The sequence below is a fragment of the Corvus kubaryi genome, unplaced genomic scaffold (assembly GCF_017639235.1).
Source record: "Corvus kubaryi isolate FWS band 111438036 unplaced genomic scaffold, C.kubaryi_AGA036_p1.0 37394, whole genome shotgun sequence".
Lineage (NCBI taxonomy): Eukaryota > Metazoa > Chordata > Aves > Passeriformes > Corvidae > Corvus > Corvus kubaryi.
This window is the reverse complement of record NW_024581133.1, coordinates 11,721,940-11,743,070: the sequence shown is the minus strand read 5'-3', so window position 1 is coordinate 11,743,070 and position 21,131 is coordinate 11,721,940. Positions and strand designations below refer to the sequence as shown.

General features: G+C 45.3%; 1 protein-coding gene and 1 long non-coding RNA gene across 3 annotated transcripts in view; both read right to left on the bottom strand.

Annotated features, from left to right (window-relative positions):
* The window catches only part of PIAS1 (protein inhibitor of activated STAT 1), a 50,966-nt gene that overhangs the window by 11,710 nt on the left and 18,125 nt on the right, over positions 1-21,131 (bottom strand). For both annotated transcript variants that reach the window (XM_042039246.1, XM_042039245.1), the window contains exons 2-7: positions 18,166-18,610; positions 6,536-6,620; positions 5,917-5,964; positions 4,809-4,899; positions 3,836-3,970; positions 719-824 (exon numbers count right to left, since the gene is read on the bottom strand). In XM_042039246.1, the coding sequence (XP_041895180.1) occupies positions 719-824; positions 3,836-3,970; positions 4,809-4,899; positions 5,917-5,964; positions 6,536-6,620; positions 18,166-18,607 (907 nt within the window). In that variant the 5' untranslated portion in view covers positions 18,608-18,610. The remainder of the gene's footprint in view (positions 1-718; positions 825-3,835; positions 3,971-4,808; positions 4,900-5,916; positions 5,965-6,535; positions 6,621-18,165; positions 18,611-21,131) is intronic.
* LOC121669789 lies at positions 13,584-16,513 on the bottom strand. The gene is made up of 2 exons (XR_006017894.1): positions 14,511-16,513; positions 13,584-14,422 (listed from the first exon to the last, which is right to left on the bottom strand). It is a non-coding gene; the product is annotated as an uncharacterized LOC121669789 (long non-coding RNA).

The window sequence follows — 21,131 nt, the reverse complement described above, 5'->3', positions numbered from 1 at the left end:
ATTTAAATCATCAAACTGCATTAGGACAAGTTAATGCCCAGCACTTTTATTTACTGCTGGACTCATTTCTTCCCTTGTGGAGAAGGTACAAGCCCTTATCTGAGCATTACAGAGTAACAACAGCGATCAGGTGCTGGGATTTCACCCTCTCCCTGAAAACCAAACACGCAGCAGTTTGTGCTGGCATTTTTATGACACAAACTTCCACCAGCTTGTTGTCAGAGCAAACACTAAGGCAGCAAATCTCACACCCGAGTGAGGAGGGGGTTGGGAGGAGCTCTGGGCTGGCCACTCTCTCCAGGCTCACTCCACAGCTCAGTGCCAAGGGAACAGAACCAGCTCGATGGAGCCGTTCCTGCCCAGCATCCAGGTCCAGGGTGAGGCCTTCAGCGCAGCCTGCCCGAGGTACTGAATGAGCACTTCTCTGTAGAAATACAGTTGTGCCATTCTGCACAAACAAAGCCAGGATGGCTGAGCTGAAAGAGATTCTCTTGCATTTTTCCCCTCACAGTGTCAACAGGGTTCCTGGACTGGCTCCTAGTGCAAACAAAGGCCTCTGAGTCTTTGAATTGGAACTGAATACAAAGAACACCACTATCAGATTCCCAAAGCCCAGAGGGCTGTAGGAAGTCCAAAGCTTGGTTAGTACAGTCCTGATTCCAAATGTGCCTTTACAAAAGTGATTTCTCCTTTTTGAACAAGCCCAGCAGACACATACTCAGTGCTCTGGAGTGATCCGGGTTCCGGATTCCCTTGGCCCGCAACCGCTGCAGGAGCACCGTGGAGGAGAGCTGCTTCACCAGGTACACGGCCATGGAATAGTTCTGGAAAACACCAAACACATCAGAGCAAACCCTGGCTGCAGCACAGGCAGCCTGGAGATAGTTTGGTATGGGATTGCAGGTGGCAAAGTTCTCGGAGAAACCCTTCAGGAAATTCACGGGGCTGGAGTTTCAGAGGCAACGAAAGTGACTTCACACTTCACTGAGGCTGAGATGCAAACCAGGCTTTTAAAACAGCATTTAGGACACTTCTGGAAGTTCTACATCTATTTCACACATGCAGCCTATCCCTCTAAACAGGGTAATTTTACATGGATAACGTACTGCCCGTGTGTCAGTGCAATGAATTTTATATGGGTAATGTTCAGCACTGCACTTGTGGCAGTGGTTTAATTTTATATGGGTAATGTTCAGCACTGCACTCATGGCAGTGCACTGAATTTTACACAGATAATGTTAAATATTGCACTTGTGGCAGTGCATTTAAGGAAAGCTGTCAGTTCAAATATCATTAGAAGTTTTTTTTAATAAAAGCTTATTTTGGTTTCAAAATAGGAAAATGAGCAGTGATGCTTCTTCAAAAGATGCACCATCTGCAGTATCTGGAAGCACTGGTCATCTTCTCTTCCTGCACTCAGCTGTCTCTGAAATGTGAACTGCACCACCAGAGAAGAACAGGAAAAAGGCAGTTCAGGAGTTCAAGGGCTGAGAGGGGCCAAGATGTGCTCTGGAGACCCAGCCCAAGTCCCCACTCCCAGCCTGTCCAAGGGCTGGGTCACTTCCCCACCAGTCCCCACAGATCTGACCATGCCAAAGTTCCTTATCAGGGTCAGGAAAAGCCACGGATGCTCCCTTCTGCCTCTACAGGAAATCCTTTGGGATCCACGCAGGTCAGAGGCAGAACCCAGCTCTGTCAGGTCCCATAACTCAGGTGAGCCTTCCCTCATGGAATGAGCTCTTCCTGCCAGGGAGTTCAATTCATAGCCTGGATTTCTGAAGCTCTCATTTTTCTTACAATCTCCAAAAAAATCAGGTTATAAATGTCTTTCTAAAAATGTGATTCAGCAGCAACACCTCTCAATCCCCAGAATGGAAAGGACCAAATCTGTCTTCTCACATTAGGGTACATCAATTATTTTTTGATTTAAACATTGGCTAAACCTGGAGCTGCATTCATACAATTTAAATTGAAAAATAAAAGGCTTCCCCCAGCAACTGCCACACGTTTCCACTTAAAAAAATCCATGTAATTGTGACATCTCCCATCCTTTATTTAGGATCTGAAGGCAGGATTTCAGTGATATATCTCACCACAAAATCGCACAAATTGAAATAGCATCAGAAACACCACGTTTTAAATATTTTATTCTCGAAATGAATGCTTCTCACATCGTTAAAAACCACTACTGCTTTAACTTGTTTGTTTAATGCCTCAATTAGGAGAGAAGTTAGAAAAATGCTAATTAACGTTGTGAAATTATTTACCGACAGCTTGAATCTACAAAGGCAGGAACTTGCCCGAGGCATCCTGTACAGAAGGCTCTTGAAACAGATTGTGTAAAAATCACAATGAGGACTCCAGCAAAGGTAGGGAGCACCAGTTGGGACATGCAAGTGATTCTTGAGGGAAGGGGGAGAGAGGAACTCAAATTTTGTGCTGCACAGGCACAGCCAAATAAAAAATAATTCCTCACATTTCACTGTCAAAGTCTCGAAGAATCAGTTTAAGAAGGATTGTGTCTTACAAAATCGGAAGGGATCTTAAAGCTCACCCCATTCCACCCCTGCCATGGGCAGGGACACCTTCCACAGACCAGGCTGCTCCAAGCCCATCCCACCTGGCTTTGGACACTTCTGGGATCTAATGCTTACTTATGCCAGAAGTTATCCAAAATGTTCTTTATAACCGATTTATCTGTGAAACCTGAGAACCAGCCAGTTCCCAAGGGACTAACTCCAACCTGGGGCTCTTCTTGTCCCTAAATCCTGAATTCTGAATCCCTCAGAGCAGCATCCAGGATCCATCCACCTGCATGGAGGCACGTCAGCAGTCTCAACCAAAGCAGGCTGATTTGTAACTGCTTATTTCTGGTACCTGCAGTTCTCATTAGATAAAAGAGGATTTTTTTACAAAAATCACTCAGCCATCCCTTATCCCATAATCTGAATGGAGATTGTTTTCCGCTCCACAAGAAATCCATCATGAAATACCATCCTGGTGTTTTATAACTGCCTATTGTGCCTGACTGGAGTGTAAGCATTTTTCCACGCTGGTTCAGGAATCCTGGGCTTTGCACGCTGACAAATTCTTGGACAAAGTTTCACCTCAGGACAATTCTGGGGACTTCTAAAAACAGGATGGGGGCAGTGGCAGCAGCACACGGTGCCTCTGGAATGCCCATCCAGCAGCTTTGCTGCCAGCACTGAAAGCAACTCACTAATTCATGGGCTGATTTATTGAAGTCCCTTTTTGCAGCATGTTCCAGATTTAATTAGTCCAGTGGAACATCAGCAATTTTCTAACACCGGTTGTAACGTTCTCCCCACAGACACAAAAAAGTGATAAAAACATGAGGTTTTAGATCTGAAGGATGAGGAGAGCAGCTGGGAGAGGAGAAATGTAGGAAAGGCCAATGAAATCAGCTGGGCTGTGCTGTTCTGTGCCCACACTCACAGCTCTAATGCGCCACTCTGTGCTCAACGTCACCCGCTCCTTGCAAGTCCAAGCCAAGGTTTGTCAAGCCCCTGAAGTCAGGAAGAGCTTCAAAGTTTGAAGTTTGGCCAAATCAACAAACAAAAGGTTTAGAGGATGCCTTGATCTCTTTATCTGGGCCCTCCCTGAGCCACAAAGATTTGGGGGGGAGGGGGGAGTGAGGAGGGAGATATCCCACCCCAAACGTGAGGGGGGGATCTGAGGGAGCACGTCCTGACCGCCCAGCACCACAGAATTCCAGCTGAACAAGGACACTCTGTGGCTACCCCAGCAAGGATCTCCTGCACAGTTAAACCTGCTCATCTCTCAAAGACATACAAGAGACCCCAGAGTCACTCACTCTGCCAATCTCTGCAGTCCAGGACACGACGATGGTGTTGGGGACCGTGGTGGACAAGCGGACGAGTGAGGTAATGTTGATTGGTCGGCTGGGGCGCTTTGGTTCAACACCATTTTTGGTTGGTGGCAGATAGCCCTAAAAACCAAAAGATTTCATCTCTCAGGAAAAAGAATTCAACAGAGCTTTTGCCTCCTGCCCCTCCCACCACAACCCAATACACCTGGACCGGGCTCCATGTTTAATTCAAAGGGAGAAGGATCAGACAATAAAATACCAACTATTCTACAAGATCTTTCTCCTGACAGAAATCCAAAATCCTAACCCTGCCCACAGAATATTGAAGGCAACTTTGCCACCTCTCCTGTCTCAGCAAAACTAAACAAAAAAACCCCTAAACTTTGGACCAGAGGTTCTAAAATGCAATCCTTTTTCCTCTGCTCATGTTAATTTAAGACATTTAAGATTTTAATTAAGACTTATTTTTACTTAATAACAACATGTGATCTTGAAAAGGGAGTTTTCAACTTCCATCTTCATAAAATCACTGAATCATTAAGGCTGGAAAAGGCCTCAAAATCCTCAGGTCCAAGTTTTGACTGAATACCACCTTGTCAAGTAAATCCGAAGTCGCTTTTGAACCCTTCCAGGTTTCAATCCTTAACCACTCTCCCAGGGAAGGAATTCTTCCTAATATCCAGCTCCTGCACTGGAGCCTGCCTGGCTCACACTGCCCAGCCCAGCCCAGCCCCTGTGCTGCCCAGGACTGGCAGCTGCTGTTGGGCAAACACCAAAATTTCCTGTCTTTTGGGAATTCATCTTCTGGATCTACTGGCTAAAACAGTTTCCTTGATCTTTCCATTCCAGCGCTCCAGAATATGAAAACAAAGGTAGGGATAAATTTTCAGGCTAATTTCTGGCAGATAATTCCTAATAGTGCATCCCAAAATGTGTATTGAAAGAACATCTTACTTACTGGAAGGCTGCATGGTTTCCCATTTACTTTCACACATAGATTGGGTGGGAAGTGATCTTCTTGTGGACAACTGGTTTCTGATAAACAAAACCTAAAAGCAAAGAGCTGCTATCATCTTTCACTTTTAAAGTGATTTAAAGATTGTCTTTTCCTGCAAGGAATTGTTCTTCCACTGAGCTATGAAATCATGACAAGTCTTGCTAAGCACAGTCTCAAATGATGTCAATTAAGCAGGAAAGCCCCCCAAAATGACAGAGGTTCATTCAAGAAGGCTGTAGGTTCCTCCTCAGATTCCCTGAATTCCTCAGCCTGACTCGTTCCCATAGGCAGGTTCCTGTCACTACAGACAATCCCAATTTCTTTGCTGCCTTTTCTCCAGCCTGACCTCTCCACGGTCAGACCAAGGTGTCACAAGTGACATTTTCCACTGTCCCAGCTGCAGTTCCAGCAAACCAGGCAGCTGCTGAGCACAGCCACGGACTCCTCAGGCCTCTGATGTTGAGTTTATTTACTGAAGTTCAAAGAGGCGCTCTTGCTGCTGGATCCCCAGCAGGACCCACCCTTCCTGCTCCCAGCCCGGCTCACGGACAATGGGCATTCCAAGGAGCAGCAAGAGCCTCTCAGCTCCCCTGGATTCCTTCCAGGGACCTGCCCCGTCCATGTCCATATCCCATCAGGGGCTGGATAACCAACCTGCTGCTCCCAAAGAGGGGGAGCTGCCTTCTGGCCCTGTTTTCCCTGATTCCCTCCTCAGCCCTTGGTCCCTCCCACCCCACCCGGCTGAGAGAGAGGATTTCATCAATTTGTGGTACACCTGCCAAAACCCCCAAATTAACCAGGCTGTGATTCCCAAAGTGCCTAAAGAAGCAGACCTCGGGATGCCCATGGAATACTGAGCTTGGCATCCCTGCTAGGAAAAACAACCCTCCCTGCTCATGGATTCTTCAGGCCCAGGCACATGGAATGCAAACGTGGAGTTACAGGAAGGAGGATTCGCTGACAAGAAAATCAACCAGGATGAGGCTCTTCTCCATCCAGGAATTCCCAACCTGCTGGGCAGGATCTGAATCCTAAAATCCAACAGCAGCACAGGCAATAAAATACCTACCTTAGCTGGACCTGTACTGTGAAGTCACATTTGGTCCCAGAAATATCCCTGGAAACAAGAGAACGTGGGTTAAAACATCCTGTTTCCACAAGAGATCCCTCAATATTGCAATACAGATTCCTTAAGAGTTTGCTGGAAGTTCAATTTATGGAAAACACTTCTTTTTTACCCCCAAAAAAGTGTAAAATACACACTTTCAGGTGTATGTATAATGTACACCAGACTTTGATACTTGTGCTCAAACCACCACTCTCAAGACAAGCTCAAAGGAACAGTTTTTATTTTTCAAGGTAAACAAATAAATCCTCATCTGACCTATATAATTTCCTTTTTTTTGGTAAACTATGAAGTTCTGAGGGGTAAAGTACCACCTTTATAGTGAATTAACAGAGAAGGAAGGGCTGCAGGAAGCAGAATTCTGGATTTGCAGAGAACTTTGGGCCAGAGAAACCCACCCAAAACTCACTGGCGGTGCTGAATTCTCTCCTCCTCACCCTTTTGCTCCCCATACAAAGGGGAAAAGAGGAAATACCCCCCTCCCATTTCCAAGTTAGGGATATGGAAAGCTGGCTCCTTTGGGTGGTTTATCAGGATTTAAAGGCTGCTGGAGCTCACTCACATGGAACTGCTGATCTGCTGCACTTGCTGTGGCGTCAGCGCGAAGGCAAAGCAGGTTTCTCGAAATCTCTGACTGTTATCTGAGGCTGCAGGAGAACAGAGAGCATCAAAACCAGCCCAGACAATCAGTCAATAATGGAAGAAAGTGTCTACATTTCTAACACACGTTTTTATGGCCAGCCCAGCAGTGTGAGGCACATCTGCTTCTCTGAACAGCTTTAGAGCCAATGAGGAAGTTGCCACTGAAAGCCTCCTGTAAATAAAAATACAATGAACAAACTTTATATGCCTATAAAGTGTACATTAAAATAGGGATGAAGATAACGGCAGAGCTGAGGCAAATCTAGGCTTTTTATCACTGTAATGTAATGTCAAATGTGCTCTGATATTAAAAAAAAAATATCTTAGGACTTCTCATCAATCACTTTTTTATTTCCCTCACTGCAGCAGATCATGGCTTGGCCTGTAGAAGTTCACAGAGGGGCTGAAGCACAACATGTGGGACATCTCACAGTTCAGTTCAGTATTTTATGGACTGAAAGGCACCAAATATATCTGTAATAAGCCAAGAACTCATGAGATCTGCAACTATAAAATCTGATTTTGAAGCCTTTCCACTCTGCTGAACCAAACACTGCTCAAGAGTAAATGCTCCTGCTGGAAATTAATGTTAAATATCTCTGAAATAGTGCTTTTAGCTAAAACTCAACCCTTCACAGGGCCACTGCAGCAATGAAAAGAGTTTTTTAAATAATAAATTAAAAGAAAGCATCACCTCCCCAGAGAATTACTCCGCACACTCACCAACACACACCCAAGTGCACCTCGCAAGCAGCTTTCCACTCAATCTCATTATTCTTAATAACTTTATAGGGTTCTGAATAAACATCCAGTGCACTGAACACTCGACAAATTTACCCTTTTTTGGTTTACTATCATGCACTTCTTGACTCATCCCTGAGTGACAGCAGAGTGAACACTTCAGGGTGAGACTTGAGAGATTTTGTTCCAAACAGCGTGTGGTGGGCTGGAACCAACAATAGCGAAGGCACTGCCTGAGTATAAATATTACCAGCAGCAACCTCCCAAAATTACATCTCTATCCATCCTGCCTGACAGTGCTGCAAAACCCTTCCATTTATTCCACTACTTGCTGCTGCTCCCAAGCTGGATGAGCAGGAACGGGGAACAGAAAGTTGCTGCTTGGAGGAGCACAGGGAATCTTTGGAAAAGCATGAAGTTTTATGAAGAACTTGTATTTTGAAATGCATACATTTCCTCCCAGCCAGCGCAGCGAGCACAATGTCTGCAGGAAATACAAACACAATGTGTACAATTAACAATGAAAACCTGCTTTCACACGTGCTCCTCGATAGAATTTGACACCTATTTTTAGCTATAAATGGAAAGATCACCATTACAAACTCTAATTAACAAAAGTTGAATTAGCAAAGCTAATGCACTGCAGAGAAATGAGGGAATTCCAGTTATTATTTCCGAGTTTTCCATAGTTTTATCTGCTGGGTTGATTTTTCTCCCAGGTAATATTTGCTTTAGCCTGGAAATTGTCAACTTTGGCTTTATTAGAAAAGTCCTGGAAGGTTTTTTGGGAACTTTTGGTGTGAACTCCAGCACTTTATTAATTAAAAACTGCTGAGCATTTAACTAATGCCACCTTCATTTAAAGCTTAATTATCCAGAGAAGTCAACCAGCAGCTATCAAAATTCTAACCCTGCCTTTCCCACGCTTTTCCTTTCCCCTGCCCATCTTTGTGCTTGGTTTGGTTCTGCAGCAGCTCCAGTTTAGGGAATGCAGCAGGGAAATGGGCAAACAGGAGGAACTGGAAGTGCGTGCAGCAGGAAAACTGTGACACAGTTTGGTCCAGAGGTTCACATTCAATCCTTTTTCCCCTGCTCATGTTGATAGAAGATTTATTTTTACTGAATAGTGATATGAAAAGAGGGTTTTGAACTTCCATATTCACAGGATCACTGAATTTTTAAGGTTGGAGAAGACCCCCAAGATCACCAGGTCCAACTCTGACTGAACACCACCTCGTCAACTAAATCAAAACTTGATTTTTGAGCCCTTCCAGGGTTAGTGATTCCACACTTCCCTGGGGAAGCTGTTTCAATACTTAACCACTCTCCCAGGAAAGAAATTTCTCCCAATATCCAGCTGTTGTATTGGTCAAATTAAAGCATTTACACATTTAATTGGGAGAAAATGTAGAAGGAGATCCCTGAGTGCTGCCACGGGAGCTTTCCCCATTCCAGCTCTCCTCACGGTACATGCCAGGACAGAAAACAGCTTCTGCTTCAATCAAAAACGAAATAAAAAAAACCCTTGGACATTTCTTCTTGAGATTTGGGTGGTTTTTTGTCTTTTCAGTGTCTTTTGTGCAGTTAATGTTGCATCCTCAAAGAGGAGACTTTGCAAGGGCAAGGAGTGACAGGACAAGGGGTAATGGGTTTAACTGAAGGAGGGCAGGGTTAGATGGGATATTGGGAAGGAATTCCTGGCTGGGAGGGTGGTGAAGGGCTGGGGTGGAATTCCCAGAGAAGCTGTGGCTGCCCCTGGATCCCTGCAAGTGTCCAAGGCCAGGTTGGACACTGGGGCTTGGAGCAGGCTGGGATAGGGGAAGGCGTCCCTGCCCATGGCAGGGGTGGGATGGGACTTCACGCCCCTTCCAACCCAAACCCTCCCGGAACTCTGTGCTGTGCCCTTGTTTTACTGAGCAAAGCCTGGGAACTGCTGGATCCCTGATTCCAGAGCTCTGATTCCCTGGAAAGCAGCACTGCCACCCCCAAGCTCTCCATACGTTGTTTTGTGTACAGCCCTTGCTGTGATTACCACGGGAGCATGGCCAAATTGCAAAGAGGAAAGAAAAAAACCTGTTAATTAGGCAAAGATGCTCCAAAAGGCAATCAAAATATTTCAAAACTCTTGACAGACTGAGCAGAACAGGCAGAGGAAGATAGACCAGAAGCTACATTAAACTACAACCGAGTTATGGTCAGGCTCCTCAGCTACTCTGAGGATACCACTCTGCCCCTTGGATGTGTAGTTGCATCTAAAAGGGAGATGAAATCTGGTTTTTCTTTGTGGCTTTCTCTAATCTTCTCCCTTATCAGCTTTTCATGCCCATATCTAGTCCTTCTAGATCTGCTTAGCCTACAAATGATGCATGAAAATCCCAACAAACCACAAGAAACAGAGCTCATTTAGCAGCTTTTCCATGAAATACGGAGCTTCCATCTTTATCTCTGGCTCCAACTCCTCTATTCCCAAAGACTTGAGATTTTCCAAGGCAGAGACATTGGAAATCTGGAATTTCAGAACACAGAAAGGCTGACAGATTTCTATTAATTCATCTGGTGTATCTGCTGTGTTTAAAACACCAAACAGATCCTGGCAAGTCAAGCACATAATTTAAAGTTCTGGAGGATGATTAAAACCAGAAACATGCAAATATATCGTCTTAGACAATAAAATCATTCTGATGGCTACAAACACAACCATGCCCTGCAAACAACCATTATTATTTAACAAAAGAAAGGTAAAAATAGATCTGCAATTGAAAACCAAGTGGATGAAAATAGAATTAATAATCCAATAAAGCTGGAATCAAGCCAGGACAACAGAGTTAATATGAACATTCTTCAGAAAGATGCCAGGAATGTTTTTTGGGGGTTGGGTTTGTTGTTTCTTTTCCATAACTATGATTTATTAAACATGAAAACACTTTCTTAAGCTCTCTCTGAATGGAAAAGAGCTTGGAAGAGTCAAGAGTGCAAAATGCTTAAAAAGTTACAGAGTTTCTTCTCCCAAGCTCTTCTTTTCCTAATTCGCTCTCACCACCATTTCCTGAATTACTCCAGGTTTACCTCACTCCAGGAATGATTCAAACAGCACCTGGGGTTGGTACAGATTAACTGAGGGACACAACTGTGCCTTGCTGGTTGAGGATTTTCTTAAAACATTTTACTCAGGTAAAAAGTTTTCAAAATTTAAGGGAAAACTGTTTCAATATATGGCATCCACAGGGCCAAAACACTTTAAATCCTATAGGAATATATATATAAAAATATATATATACACACACACACTGTATATATAGGTGTGTGTATATATATATATTACAATACATGTATATACACACAATCAATAGATCACCTATTTAATAAACAAAAATGACACAGAAAAGGCATTTTCTACTAATTCTGCTCTTTATTTTGGAAAACCCCTCCAGCACCAGAGTGAAAAAAAAGAACCCATCTTGAGTGGCTGCATTTTCTACAGCTCTAAAAATATTCTGTTCCACCTCACCAGTACCCAGGGCTAAAAATAGCCACACAATCTTTCTGCAGTAAAATACCTCTTGCTGTCTTGAGAAAAAGCTACTCTCTGAATTTCCATTCAGGCACAAACACCCTCAAATCTTTCATGAATTTTCTGGGATCACAGAGCGGAGGTGGTGATGCTTCCTAACACAGCTGACCAATAAACTGAGGTTCATCTTCCCACCATTATCACCCAGTGCAGCTTATTAAGCTGGAGGGAATATATTAGAGAGAGGCTTGGACTGAAATTAAGTTTGTACTTTACACCACAGTTGTTACCTAAGATACCACTGAATGGGCCCTTTCCCAATGATTCCCAATAATTGTGTTGATTTCCAAAGGCAAAACCAGTTGTGTTAAGGAAGAGTATGAGCAGTAGAGGAAATTTTTGCTGCACGCTATAAGAAAAACAAGGGATGCCTAATTGGTTATTCACTAACCTAACAGTCTGGATTAGCTACATTTGTCAAAATATTAACCACAAATACGGAATAGCTGTCTGGAACTTCCTCATGAGGGGCAGCTCTGCTCTCTGTGACCAGGCACAGGACGAGGCAAGCTGAGTGAGGGGTTTGGGATGGAGTTCAGGGAAAGGTTTTTCCCCTGGGGGTGCTGGGCACTGACCAGGCTCCCCAGGGAATGGGCACGGCCCCGAGGCTGCCAGAGCTCCAGGAATGTGGGACAACGCTCCCAAGGATGCACAGGGTGGGATTTTGGGGTGTCTGTGCAGGACCAGGAGCTGGACTGGATAATCCTGCTGGGTCCTTCCCAACTCAGGATATTCCCTAATTCTTGCTTTTCCTCCCCAGACAGGTGATGCCTCATTTTGCTTTTCCTTTAAACAACAGAAGGCATCGCATCAATTTATGCTCAGTCCTCTATCAAATATCACTGCTGAAAATTTAATCCCTGCCTCCTAACCAGAAAAATGACTGTGCTTAGAGGAGGGCACAGAAAACATGGAGCTTTGAAAATGTTAAAATGCAGAGAGGCTTTGAGCCCTGCTCCAGGGCAGCAGAAGGCAGGAAATCCGTAACACAACACCACAGCACGGCTCCTCATCGCTCCGGCTGTCCGGAGCCTCCTGGATCGCTCTGCCCAGGGCTCATTTATCCAGCTGTGTTTGGAAGCAGGAGCCAAGGCTGGGGTTGAGCTCTAATGGCTGTAGGGAAGCACGATCCAAGTGGGTCTGTGGGAGAAAAATGCTGAGAGGATTCACCTTAATGGGGGATCTCATCTCAGGCTGCACCACGAGGCCTTTAAAGCCACCCCAATTTCTGGAGTTCCCGGGTAACCGAGTGTTTATTTACACATCAACACTTCCTGCCTCTGAACCACAACCTCTCAGCCCCAAGCTCTGTCATCTTCTGGAACCAGCAGTGCTTTCAAACCACCACCTACCATTCCCTGCACTTCCTGCTGCCCTTAAATGCAGCTGCAGTGAGCAGGATGGGGCTGGGCGCAGCCAGATCCCTCCTGGAGCCACCCTCTCCCTGGAAAAGCCTCTCAGCCATCACTAAAGCCACGCCAGCCCATGCCGAAGGAGGGCTCTGCATCCCAATATCCAATATCTGACATCCCTCAGCCATGTCCTGCACAAGCTGTGGGGTTCAGGAGCTCTGAGCTCATGTCCAGCACCAAGAGAAATCCCAAATTCCCACTGCTTTTTGTCACACCTTGGCCATTCCACTTCATCTCCATCACTTATCACAACAGATGCTGCATCCTCAACCTTTCAAAACACTCCAAAACTACTTGAAGGGAAGCATTTTAGTAAACACTCAAATCCTTCTTTCCTTGATGAGCTCTTCTCCCACCTCCACAGGTCACAACTGTGCCCACAAGCAGCCCGAGAAAAGTGAAGTGACAGGACCACGTTCTCCACCTTAGAACAGATGAAAAACTGAACTCTGGCTCTGGTCAGCTGCTGCATTTATCCCTTCAAATCATTTTTAGATTCTGTTCAACTCACAGTTAATCCTCAGGAGGAACAGGTAGAGCCACCCTGGGGGTGGGAAAGGAAGGGAGTAAAGAGATGTGAAGGAGCTTATTTGAAATTGTGCCTAAACATATATATGAAAATAGCCTGGAAATACTCCAAGGGCTACAATTAATCCATAAATATTATGTATTTTATAACTCTTTCAGATATGTTGTATAAACAGAATACAGAACAGATCAGCTGGAAATTATGTGCAATTGGACAGACACTTATGTTTGATTATTCTTTAAATCACTCATGGCGTAGAGCATTTCTGAAGACCTGCAGGAAGATTAGGGGACACTTCCATGCCAACATTCCATGCCCAAAGTCTCCACTCTCCCAACCCACCTCTGTGGATGGATTCCAACTCTCCTCTCACCCTCCTAGGGCCGTGGATCTCCACTCCACATCCATCATTTTTCCAGAGTGAAGGAACAACCCCTCGATTCCTTCAGACACCTGAATTATGTCCCACAACTCAAAAGCTGCTTTCATGCCTCAGTAATTTAACTTTTATTCCTAAAAGCACCAAGTCAGACACTTCAAAGGAGCAGCACCAAGTCAGCACTGCCACCTCCCTGCATGGATCACAGTTCTGGAGAAGTCTTCCTCTCAACAAGGAAGTTTCTTTCCTCAGGCACAGCGCGGGATTGTTGGGATGTCCTGTGCAGGGCCAGGAGATGGATTTTGTTCCCTGCTCCTCCTGATATTTTATATTCTCTATGGTTCCGTGGAAGCCAAGTGGCTTCCCAGCTCCATTCACAGCAGAGCAGCCGTGTCTGGAAACATCCACATCCTGTCAGGGCCTGGAATCTTGGGACATCCACATCCTGTTGGGGCCTGGAATATCGGTGACCTCAGCTCTACGCATGAGGAGATTGAGCAATCAGCTGAAGAGAGCCTCAATAAATGACACTCCTTGTTTTTAGCACAGGAGTTACCCAGTTGGTTAAAGCTCTCTCAGACTTTAAAGAAACACTCTTGACTGTGGAAAGCTTAACTTGAGGCCCAGCGCACGCAAATCCAAAAGAAGAACCCCAAGTGCACTGTAATTCCAGTGCAGCCCCAGCACAGAGCTAATATTTCACCCCCTTCTTGCACAATGAAAAGCTGCAGGGCCGGAAGTCAGAGAGCTCAAAGCTGAGTTGAGAATATAGTGTTTTGTTGAACTTCCTCCCACAAAGTACATTTCAAAAAATAATAAACACAGAAGACAGTAAAAGCGTGACTTTCATATAAACCGTAACAGCAATTGCACAGAGCAAGAGATCAGCTCACTGATAGAGAAAAAGGAGAAATACTTGCCAAGCAAAACTTTCTTGTTTCCAACCTAGCTTTCTTGTGCACTGAATTGTTTAATTGTTTAATGGCTGTACCTTGAACTGCAGGCACCCTAAAGATTTCAGGCAGCTCGGTTGCAAGGTCTGGCTCCATGTCCAAGGCACCAGGATCACTCACAGCCAAAGGAAATTCATGGTAAGTGCAGGTCAGGAGAACAAATGCTGGTTGGGGAACATGGACTCAACCCCTGAGGGGGAAATTCTGCTGCCAGGAGAAATCCTGGTGGTAGAGTCCAGAAATCAAGAAATTAAACTGAGACCTCCATCCAGAGAAGCCTCAGTAGAGGCACTGGAAGCTCTGATGGTACCTGGAGTCTGGAATTCTCCTGGCTCTGAGGGATAATGACTGATCTGTGCCTCTTCCTTCCAGGAGGCTGCAGGTAAAAATTCTAATTCCTCTGGCTCTGATCCAACTTTCAGCGAGTGCTGTGTTCATATCACTGAGAGCTGAAGCACAGCAAATAAACTGCAGGATGATGATCCTTCTGCCATTTGGACTGATTTTAAAGAGGAGGAGAGCTCACAGCCTCTTTAATCCTTTCAATTGGAAAAAAAAAAAGCTTCATTCCCCTTACAGGTAAGTGAAGGCCCCTAAGCCAGTTAAAATGTTTTTTGGAACGACTACACAGCTAAAGCAATTAGGAATGACATTTGCTGTAACAAGACACATTTTTAAGATGTTACTTAACTATCTCATGTCCCTTCCATAATAATCTGGCAAATTCTGGTCCTTGTTACTCACAGTAAACACACTTCACCACACAAAAGAGATCTTATCTGTGTGTTAGGAGTTACTTTTAGAAAATGTGCTTAAAACACAACCAATTAGCAACGTCTGGGCTCTGGGGGCTGGAAATGGGAGAATTAAGTGAGAGCTGCAGCTTCACTTGACAAACAACCTAAATTCTCCTCTTTAAGAGATCCTATTAAAAAACAACAGAGAAGCACAGTAATAAGGCAACTTGCATGCATTCCACCAAGGCCAGAGTGGACAGCTTTTCCTCCAAAAATAAAAAAGCCATAGAATCACTTCAAATGGTGGTTAACCACGGCAGAGAGCTCAGTGCACATTCACCCACCAGCACACATTTGCAGAACAAGGAGCCTTCCTGGCTGGCTTGGACACAAACCCATCCCATCTCGATGCTTTCTCCACTTGGCAGTGAGGGTGACTAATAAAATGTGGATCAAATTCAACAGCTCCACAGCAAATGAACAAATGTCTCTTTGTCTCACATCAGCAATGCCCAAGGAAGGACTGGACGTGGCACTCAGAGCCTGGGCTGGTGACAAGGTGCTGATCAAAGGTTGGACTCCATGATCTTGGAGGGCTTTTCCAGTGTCAGTGATCCTGGGATTCAGCCAGCCACGCTCAATAGGTGCTGGTGAGAAGGGTGCAGATGGATAAATCCTGCATTCCATGAATCCAGCCCAGCAAGCAGCCAGCATCCACGTGAATCCTGGGCCAGAGCCGCACTCAAGTGGAAGGAGGTAACATCTATTCCCTCCTGTTCCTGACGTTACAAATCAGAGTTAGCAGATTTCATTTCCTCATCCGTTCCTCACATTAGCTGTGTGCTACCCACCCACCCAAAGAAATATTTGGGTACAGATTGCCTGTTCGAGTTCCCTGCTGGGCAACTCCCTGCCCTGAGGCTCTCTCCAATTACTGCTTCTCCAATCAACCATCACTTCTCAAAGGGACAGAAAACGATAGCAAACCTTCCCAGCTGGACTTGGGAACAACCAGGGGCAATCTCACCCAAGGATGCGCTTTGCCCAGTTTTAGGTAATGACTGTCATCCCAGAAGGATCTGAAACTTGAATTAGACAAATTCTCTCTCGCACACACATTTTCTTTCTCTTCCAGTAGGTTCTATTTCAAGCAGGCAGAGAATTATTCCAAACCCCACATCAGGTCATCAGTTCATCCTTGTGGGGGAGGGCAGCAGAGTAAATTCAAAAGTTCTTTATCCCTATCCCATGAGTAATCTGATGGGAAAAAGCAAGCAGGAGATGCTGAAACGCTGGCTGAATGCCAGGTTCTGAGCGTCTGCAGTAGGATCTGCCAGTGGAAAACAAACCAGGGAACCTACACACTGGACACTTGAGGAAACCCACACTGCTGGCAGCAGCGAGAAGGATGCTCAAACCATCTGGGGCAAATATTCTACAAATCATTTCAGACTTTGCAAAGTATCAGTAATCAACAGAGAACACGAATCCAAGTCTGAACAGGGTGGTGAGGCCCTGGCACAGGGTGCCCAGAGAAGCTGTGGCTGCCCCTGGATCCCTGGAAGTATCCAAGGCCAGGTTGGACAAGGCTTGGAGCAGCCTGGGATAGTGGAAGGTGTGGGGATGGGACTGGATGGGCTTTAAGGTCCCTTCCAACCCAAACCATTCCAGGATTCTGTGATATGCACGGACACTGCAGCTCTTCCCTCAAATGCTCAAGTAAAAAGGTTTTTAACAGGATTGTTTCAGACAAACAGAATTCCCATACAAAACAAAAGCCCCCAACACTCCTGAAGTTAACGAAAGGACAGGGATTGCTTCCAAAGGTATCTATCCGCTTGGAATTTCACTTCCTTTTTCTCACCCTGACACTGCACAAAGGGGAAAAATATCCCATTGTCCATCAACTCCTGAGGCACTGAGACCTGGCAGGGAGTGAATTACGATCCCTGCATTTGGGGCTGGCCTGTCAGACGGAGAGCTGACAGCAAAGTGCTCTCCCCACATGCAGGAATCAATGCACACCATCATTCCTGCACTGGAATGTCTTGTGGAAATTACAGCCTTATTTTGAAGTATTTATAATGGAAAAGCAATGAGACACATACCAAGTAGCTAATTAGCTCACACCACCAGCATTGCCTGGAATGGTTATTAATCAATTAGGGTTTAGATTAAAGCTAAATAGATACAGTGCACCTCTGGAAAGAATACCTGAACCAGAAGATTAAATTACCAAAAACTCTCTGCTTTTCCTTCAATTACAGCAGCTAAACCAAAAAAATATGCAAGCAACCGTGCCAGATCCTTCAGAAATGCACAGACAACCCTCAGCACTCACACATCAGGCCTCCCACATCCCCACAGCCCTTCAGACTGTCACTGGAAAGTACCTGCTCAGCTTTGTTTACAAGGGATTTCTTCTGCAAAGGACTTTTTTTTCTCACTCACCCACCCTCTCTTCCCAGATCTCCTCTCACAAATCTGCTCCTCCAACCAGCAGTGAATCTTTCCTGGGGTTTCAAGCCAGCAGAAGGTTCCACGAGCAGCCCCTCAGAAATCACCAGAACTGTTGCATTTAGGCAATATTTAAGAGTATTAAAAGTTAACCATGCTGTGAAGTGCTACGTGGAGCCAGAGAAATCACACATTATATAATGCTCTGGAAGCAGCAGATCCTTCTCAGCAGCTCCACCAGTGATTTATACCTTCATACAAAAAATCAGTTGCAAGAAAAGTAGCCACAACTGCAAAAGAACCACAAGCCTCCCTAAATTCAAATGTTCAGACTGTAATGGATCCAGCAAATTTCCAGCCTGGCATTCCTTCCCTGCACAGAAGAGAACATTTTAGAAGCTTGATGGATTTGGGGGTAGTTTTGTTTAGTTTGGGGTTTTTTTTTAATAATGAAACTCTGTGGTTTATAAGAACTACTGAAAGCAGACTGGTTTTTTTTTTCATTTTTTTCTAAGATTTAGTTTGCTTCTTGTCAAAGTCCCCCCTTAAAAATAACGGATGTTTAAACCATATTTAGAGGCTCAGCTAAAGCAACTAATGAGTGTTACGTAAGACGTCTCTCCATGTAGAACAATCTGTTCCAAAAGTTACCAAAAATAGCAATTCCCTAAACACTGGTATGATGCAATATTTAACCAGTTGCTGCACCAGCAGCTGAATTGGGCCATTATTCCCCAAACACCACCAAGTGTCGGGACGAGGTTTTCTTACCTAGGCTGGTGGGTTTGATCAGCTCATCCAACAAGTCATAAAAAGGGAGTTTCTGCAGTTTGATGTCGGGGTGCACGGGGTGCAGGGCCGAGGTGAGGTGGGGCAGTTCCAGTTCGTGTTTGGGTCCCAGGAGTGACACCGGGAGCAAGGGGGACGTGGCGGGGTGGCCGTCGTAGCCGAGCTGTGGAATGGTGGATGGCGACAGCGTGGCCGGCATGGAGCTCGAGTGCACACTGGGGATGGACAGGTCTGCTGGGGTCATGATTTTCTGGGGGAACCTTCTCCTATAGAGTTCTTTGATTTTCATCTGGACAGCGGGGCTGCAGCCAGCCTTGAGCAAGTGCAGGGCTTTCGTCAGCAGTTCGTGTTTGCGGCCGTGCTTGTTCCTCCCCGCGTAGCCCAGCAGCACCTGCAGTTCCGAAACTCGAAGGCTCATAACCATTTGCTTCAAAGAAACAAAACAAAGAATTAATACTCAACTTCCAGCATCCGCAGCAACACTAGAAAGTGCCTGAAGCCCATTAAGAGTGAAGGCACGGCGCCACTGCTCTGCCCCCTTTTACAGTGCTCACAGGTATTTATTTTAAAGTCTGCAATGAGAGATTTTTAAAGGCATTTCCATTCTGTGGGGAAAAAACCTGAGAAAAGGACAAGTTGCCAGTGCAAAATAAAGGTTGTAACTCGAATCATTTTTTAGTCACTTGCTAGAATCTCTGATGCTAACTATTTGTTATTGCTCTAGCTGGATGTAAAAGAAGTTATATGTTGACAATATCCAAGCTGTGCCAATCCTCAACTCCAGACACCCCTTCCAAGTGCCTCCCTCACTTTCTGCCACGCAGCAGAACTAATCCACACAGGTTCAAAGAAAGGAGATCAATGACATTAAAAGTAGAGTGAATATAATCCCACTTGTGTGCAACCCCATGCCATCATTTTTGGGTTAAAGGAAACTTCTTCCCATTCCATCTCTGCGCTTCTCCCATCAGAGCTGCGTGTCCTGTTTCGGATGGGGGAGCTGGACTTTGCCTTCTATTAATTAGCATCTTCATTAACACAGCCACTCAGTGTCTCCCAATATGATCTAATGAATCAAACTGGTACAACTTGTCACCTGTTTCACTTCTCCAGGAACTGAGAAAAACACTTCCCAAACCAGTGAAACCAGTAATCACCAGTGCGCATCAGCAAGGCAGGCAGGAGCCAGAAAATCAACTTCGGCGCCTGGTTTTTATTGAAAAATATATTTCAGCACTTGACAGCAGCTTGTTCATCATCAGATGGCCTGAGACATCAGCTGGAATGATGATATCCCTGCAGAATTTTGGATTCCCAAGGAATCACAAGGAAGTGAAATGCCTAAAGCCCACTGACATGACTGGCTGCCCTTCTGCATGAAATACCCTGAATATTTTGTAGTCAATCCCAAAAGATCCAATTCCAAACAATACTTGATGTAAATATTTGGGACCAAAGCACCTAATTCAGCACACGAGGGTTCTGCAATTTCCCAGCCACTGAAGGATGGAGGCCCAAACCAGAATTTCCGTTTGGAATCTCTGCATTTAACCACAAATGCTCCCATCCTCTCTGGTCCTTCAAACTGTGCAAGGCATTCATTCAGTCTCAAACACTGCTCTGATTTTATTCACGTTCATTCTTAAACCTGAAGTGCCAAGATTAGAAAGGTGCTGCCCCTGGCTTTAGCACAACCAGCCTGAAACTCCCATCACTTCCTCAAAGCTCCACCACCTGCAAGAGATCTTCACTGCCCAGGTGCCCACAGGAGGTTTTTCCCTCCACTGAAACTGGTCCTGTTATTTAAAAGCCCTGAATGAGATGATTCACGTCTTCAATGAGGTTTGCATCAGCCACACTGAACTCAAGTTTGCCACAAGATTTCTGCTCTGCTGAACCACAGCACCAGAGCTCAGGAATCTCGCTGCTAATCCTAGATAAGCCTTGCTGCAGCCTTCCACAAACCCTTTGGGTAGAAATGGAGTTGGTTTTTTTTCCCCAAGAACTTTCTTCACACTTAACTGTGGGACTGTCACAGAGCTACTAATGAGAACAGACGAGGTACTTGGTAAGAAATGAAGATGTCTTAAAAGAATAAGGCATTTCAGTTCCAATCTGAAGTGTTGACAGCTGAAAGGAAAGTGAAACAAATAGATCTGAAACATGGAAAAACACTATTTATAATGCTTTACAAACACTTCTTCAACAGAATGAGTAGTTAGAGCTGATGGGTTTAATGCCATCACCATTAAAAGTCGCTTCCTGAACAGCCAGAACCTCTCAGAGCTTCACTCTGCTCTTGTTTTGTAATAAACTCACGGGCCCAGTTTGCAAAGAGCACAAGAGAATTAAGAAATGATTGAGGCAACAGAGAAGCTCCCGCTCCATGCGGGATGATTTCTGTTTTTAAGGTAAAGGCGAGCTGGAATGAGCACACAGAATGCAGGGTCCACGGTGGAGCCAGACCCAGAGACCAAAACAAACAAAATTCCCACATCTTCCCCACCCTGGCACATTCCTCGCACACGAGGACAAGAACAATTCTGTTTGCAGTGTTCAGGGCACCAACAGAGCCACCCTTAAAACCAGCAGTGAAGCCGTGTGGGTTCATTACAGCTTCTCACTTTACAGACAAACCCTTCCTCCACAGCAAAGGGAGGCAATGCCTTAAACCACCCCACCTTGCACAGGGCTTTGCTGGGGGATTGTGTCCCTCAGGGGCACCGGGAAGCCGAGCTGGGAAAGGTCGCGCACAACATGAACAGGAATATTCCTGTCCCCTCCTCCAACCCAGCCGTGTTTTATTTGAGGACACAACCCAGCTCCACCAGCAGAAATCCAAGCCCTCTCCAGGTTCCAATCCCTTGGTCCATGGCATCCTGACCCTGGGACAGGCAGGATAGTACAGCAGGGAAACAACCCAAGTGCTGCCAGACACACCAAGTAAA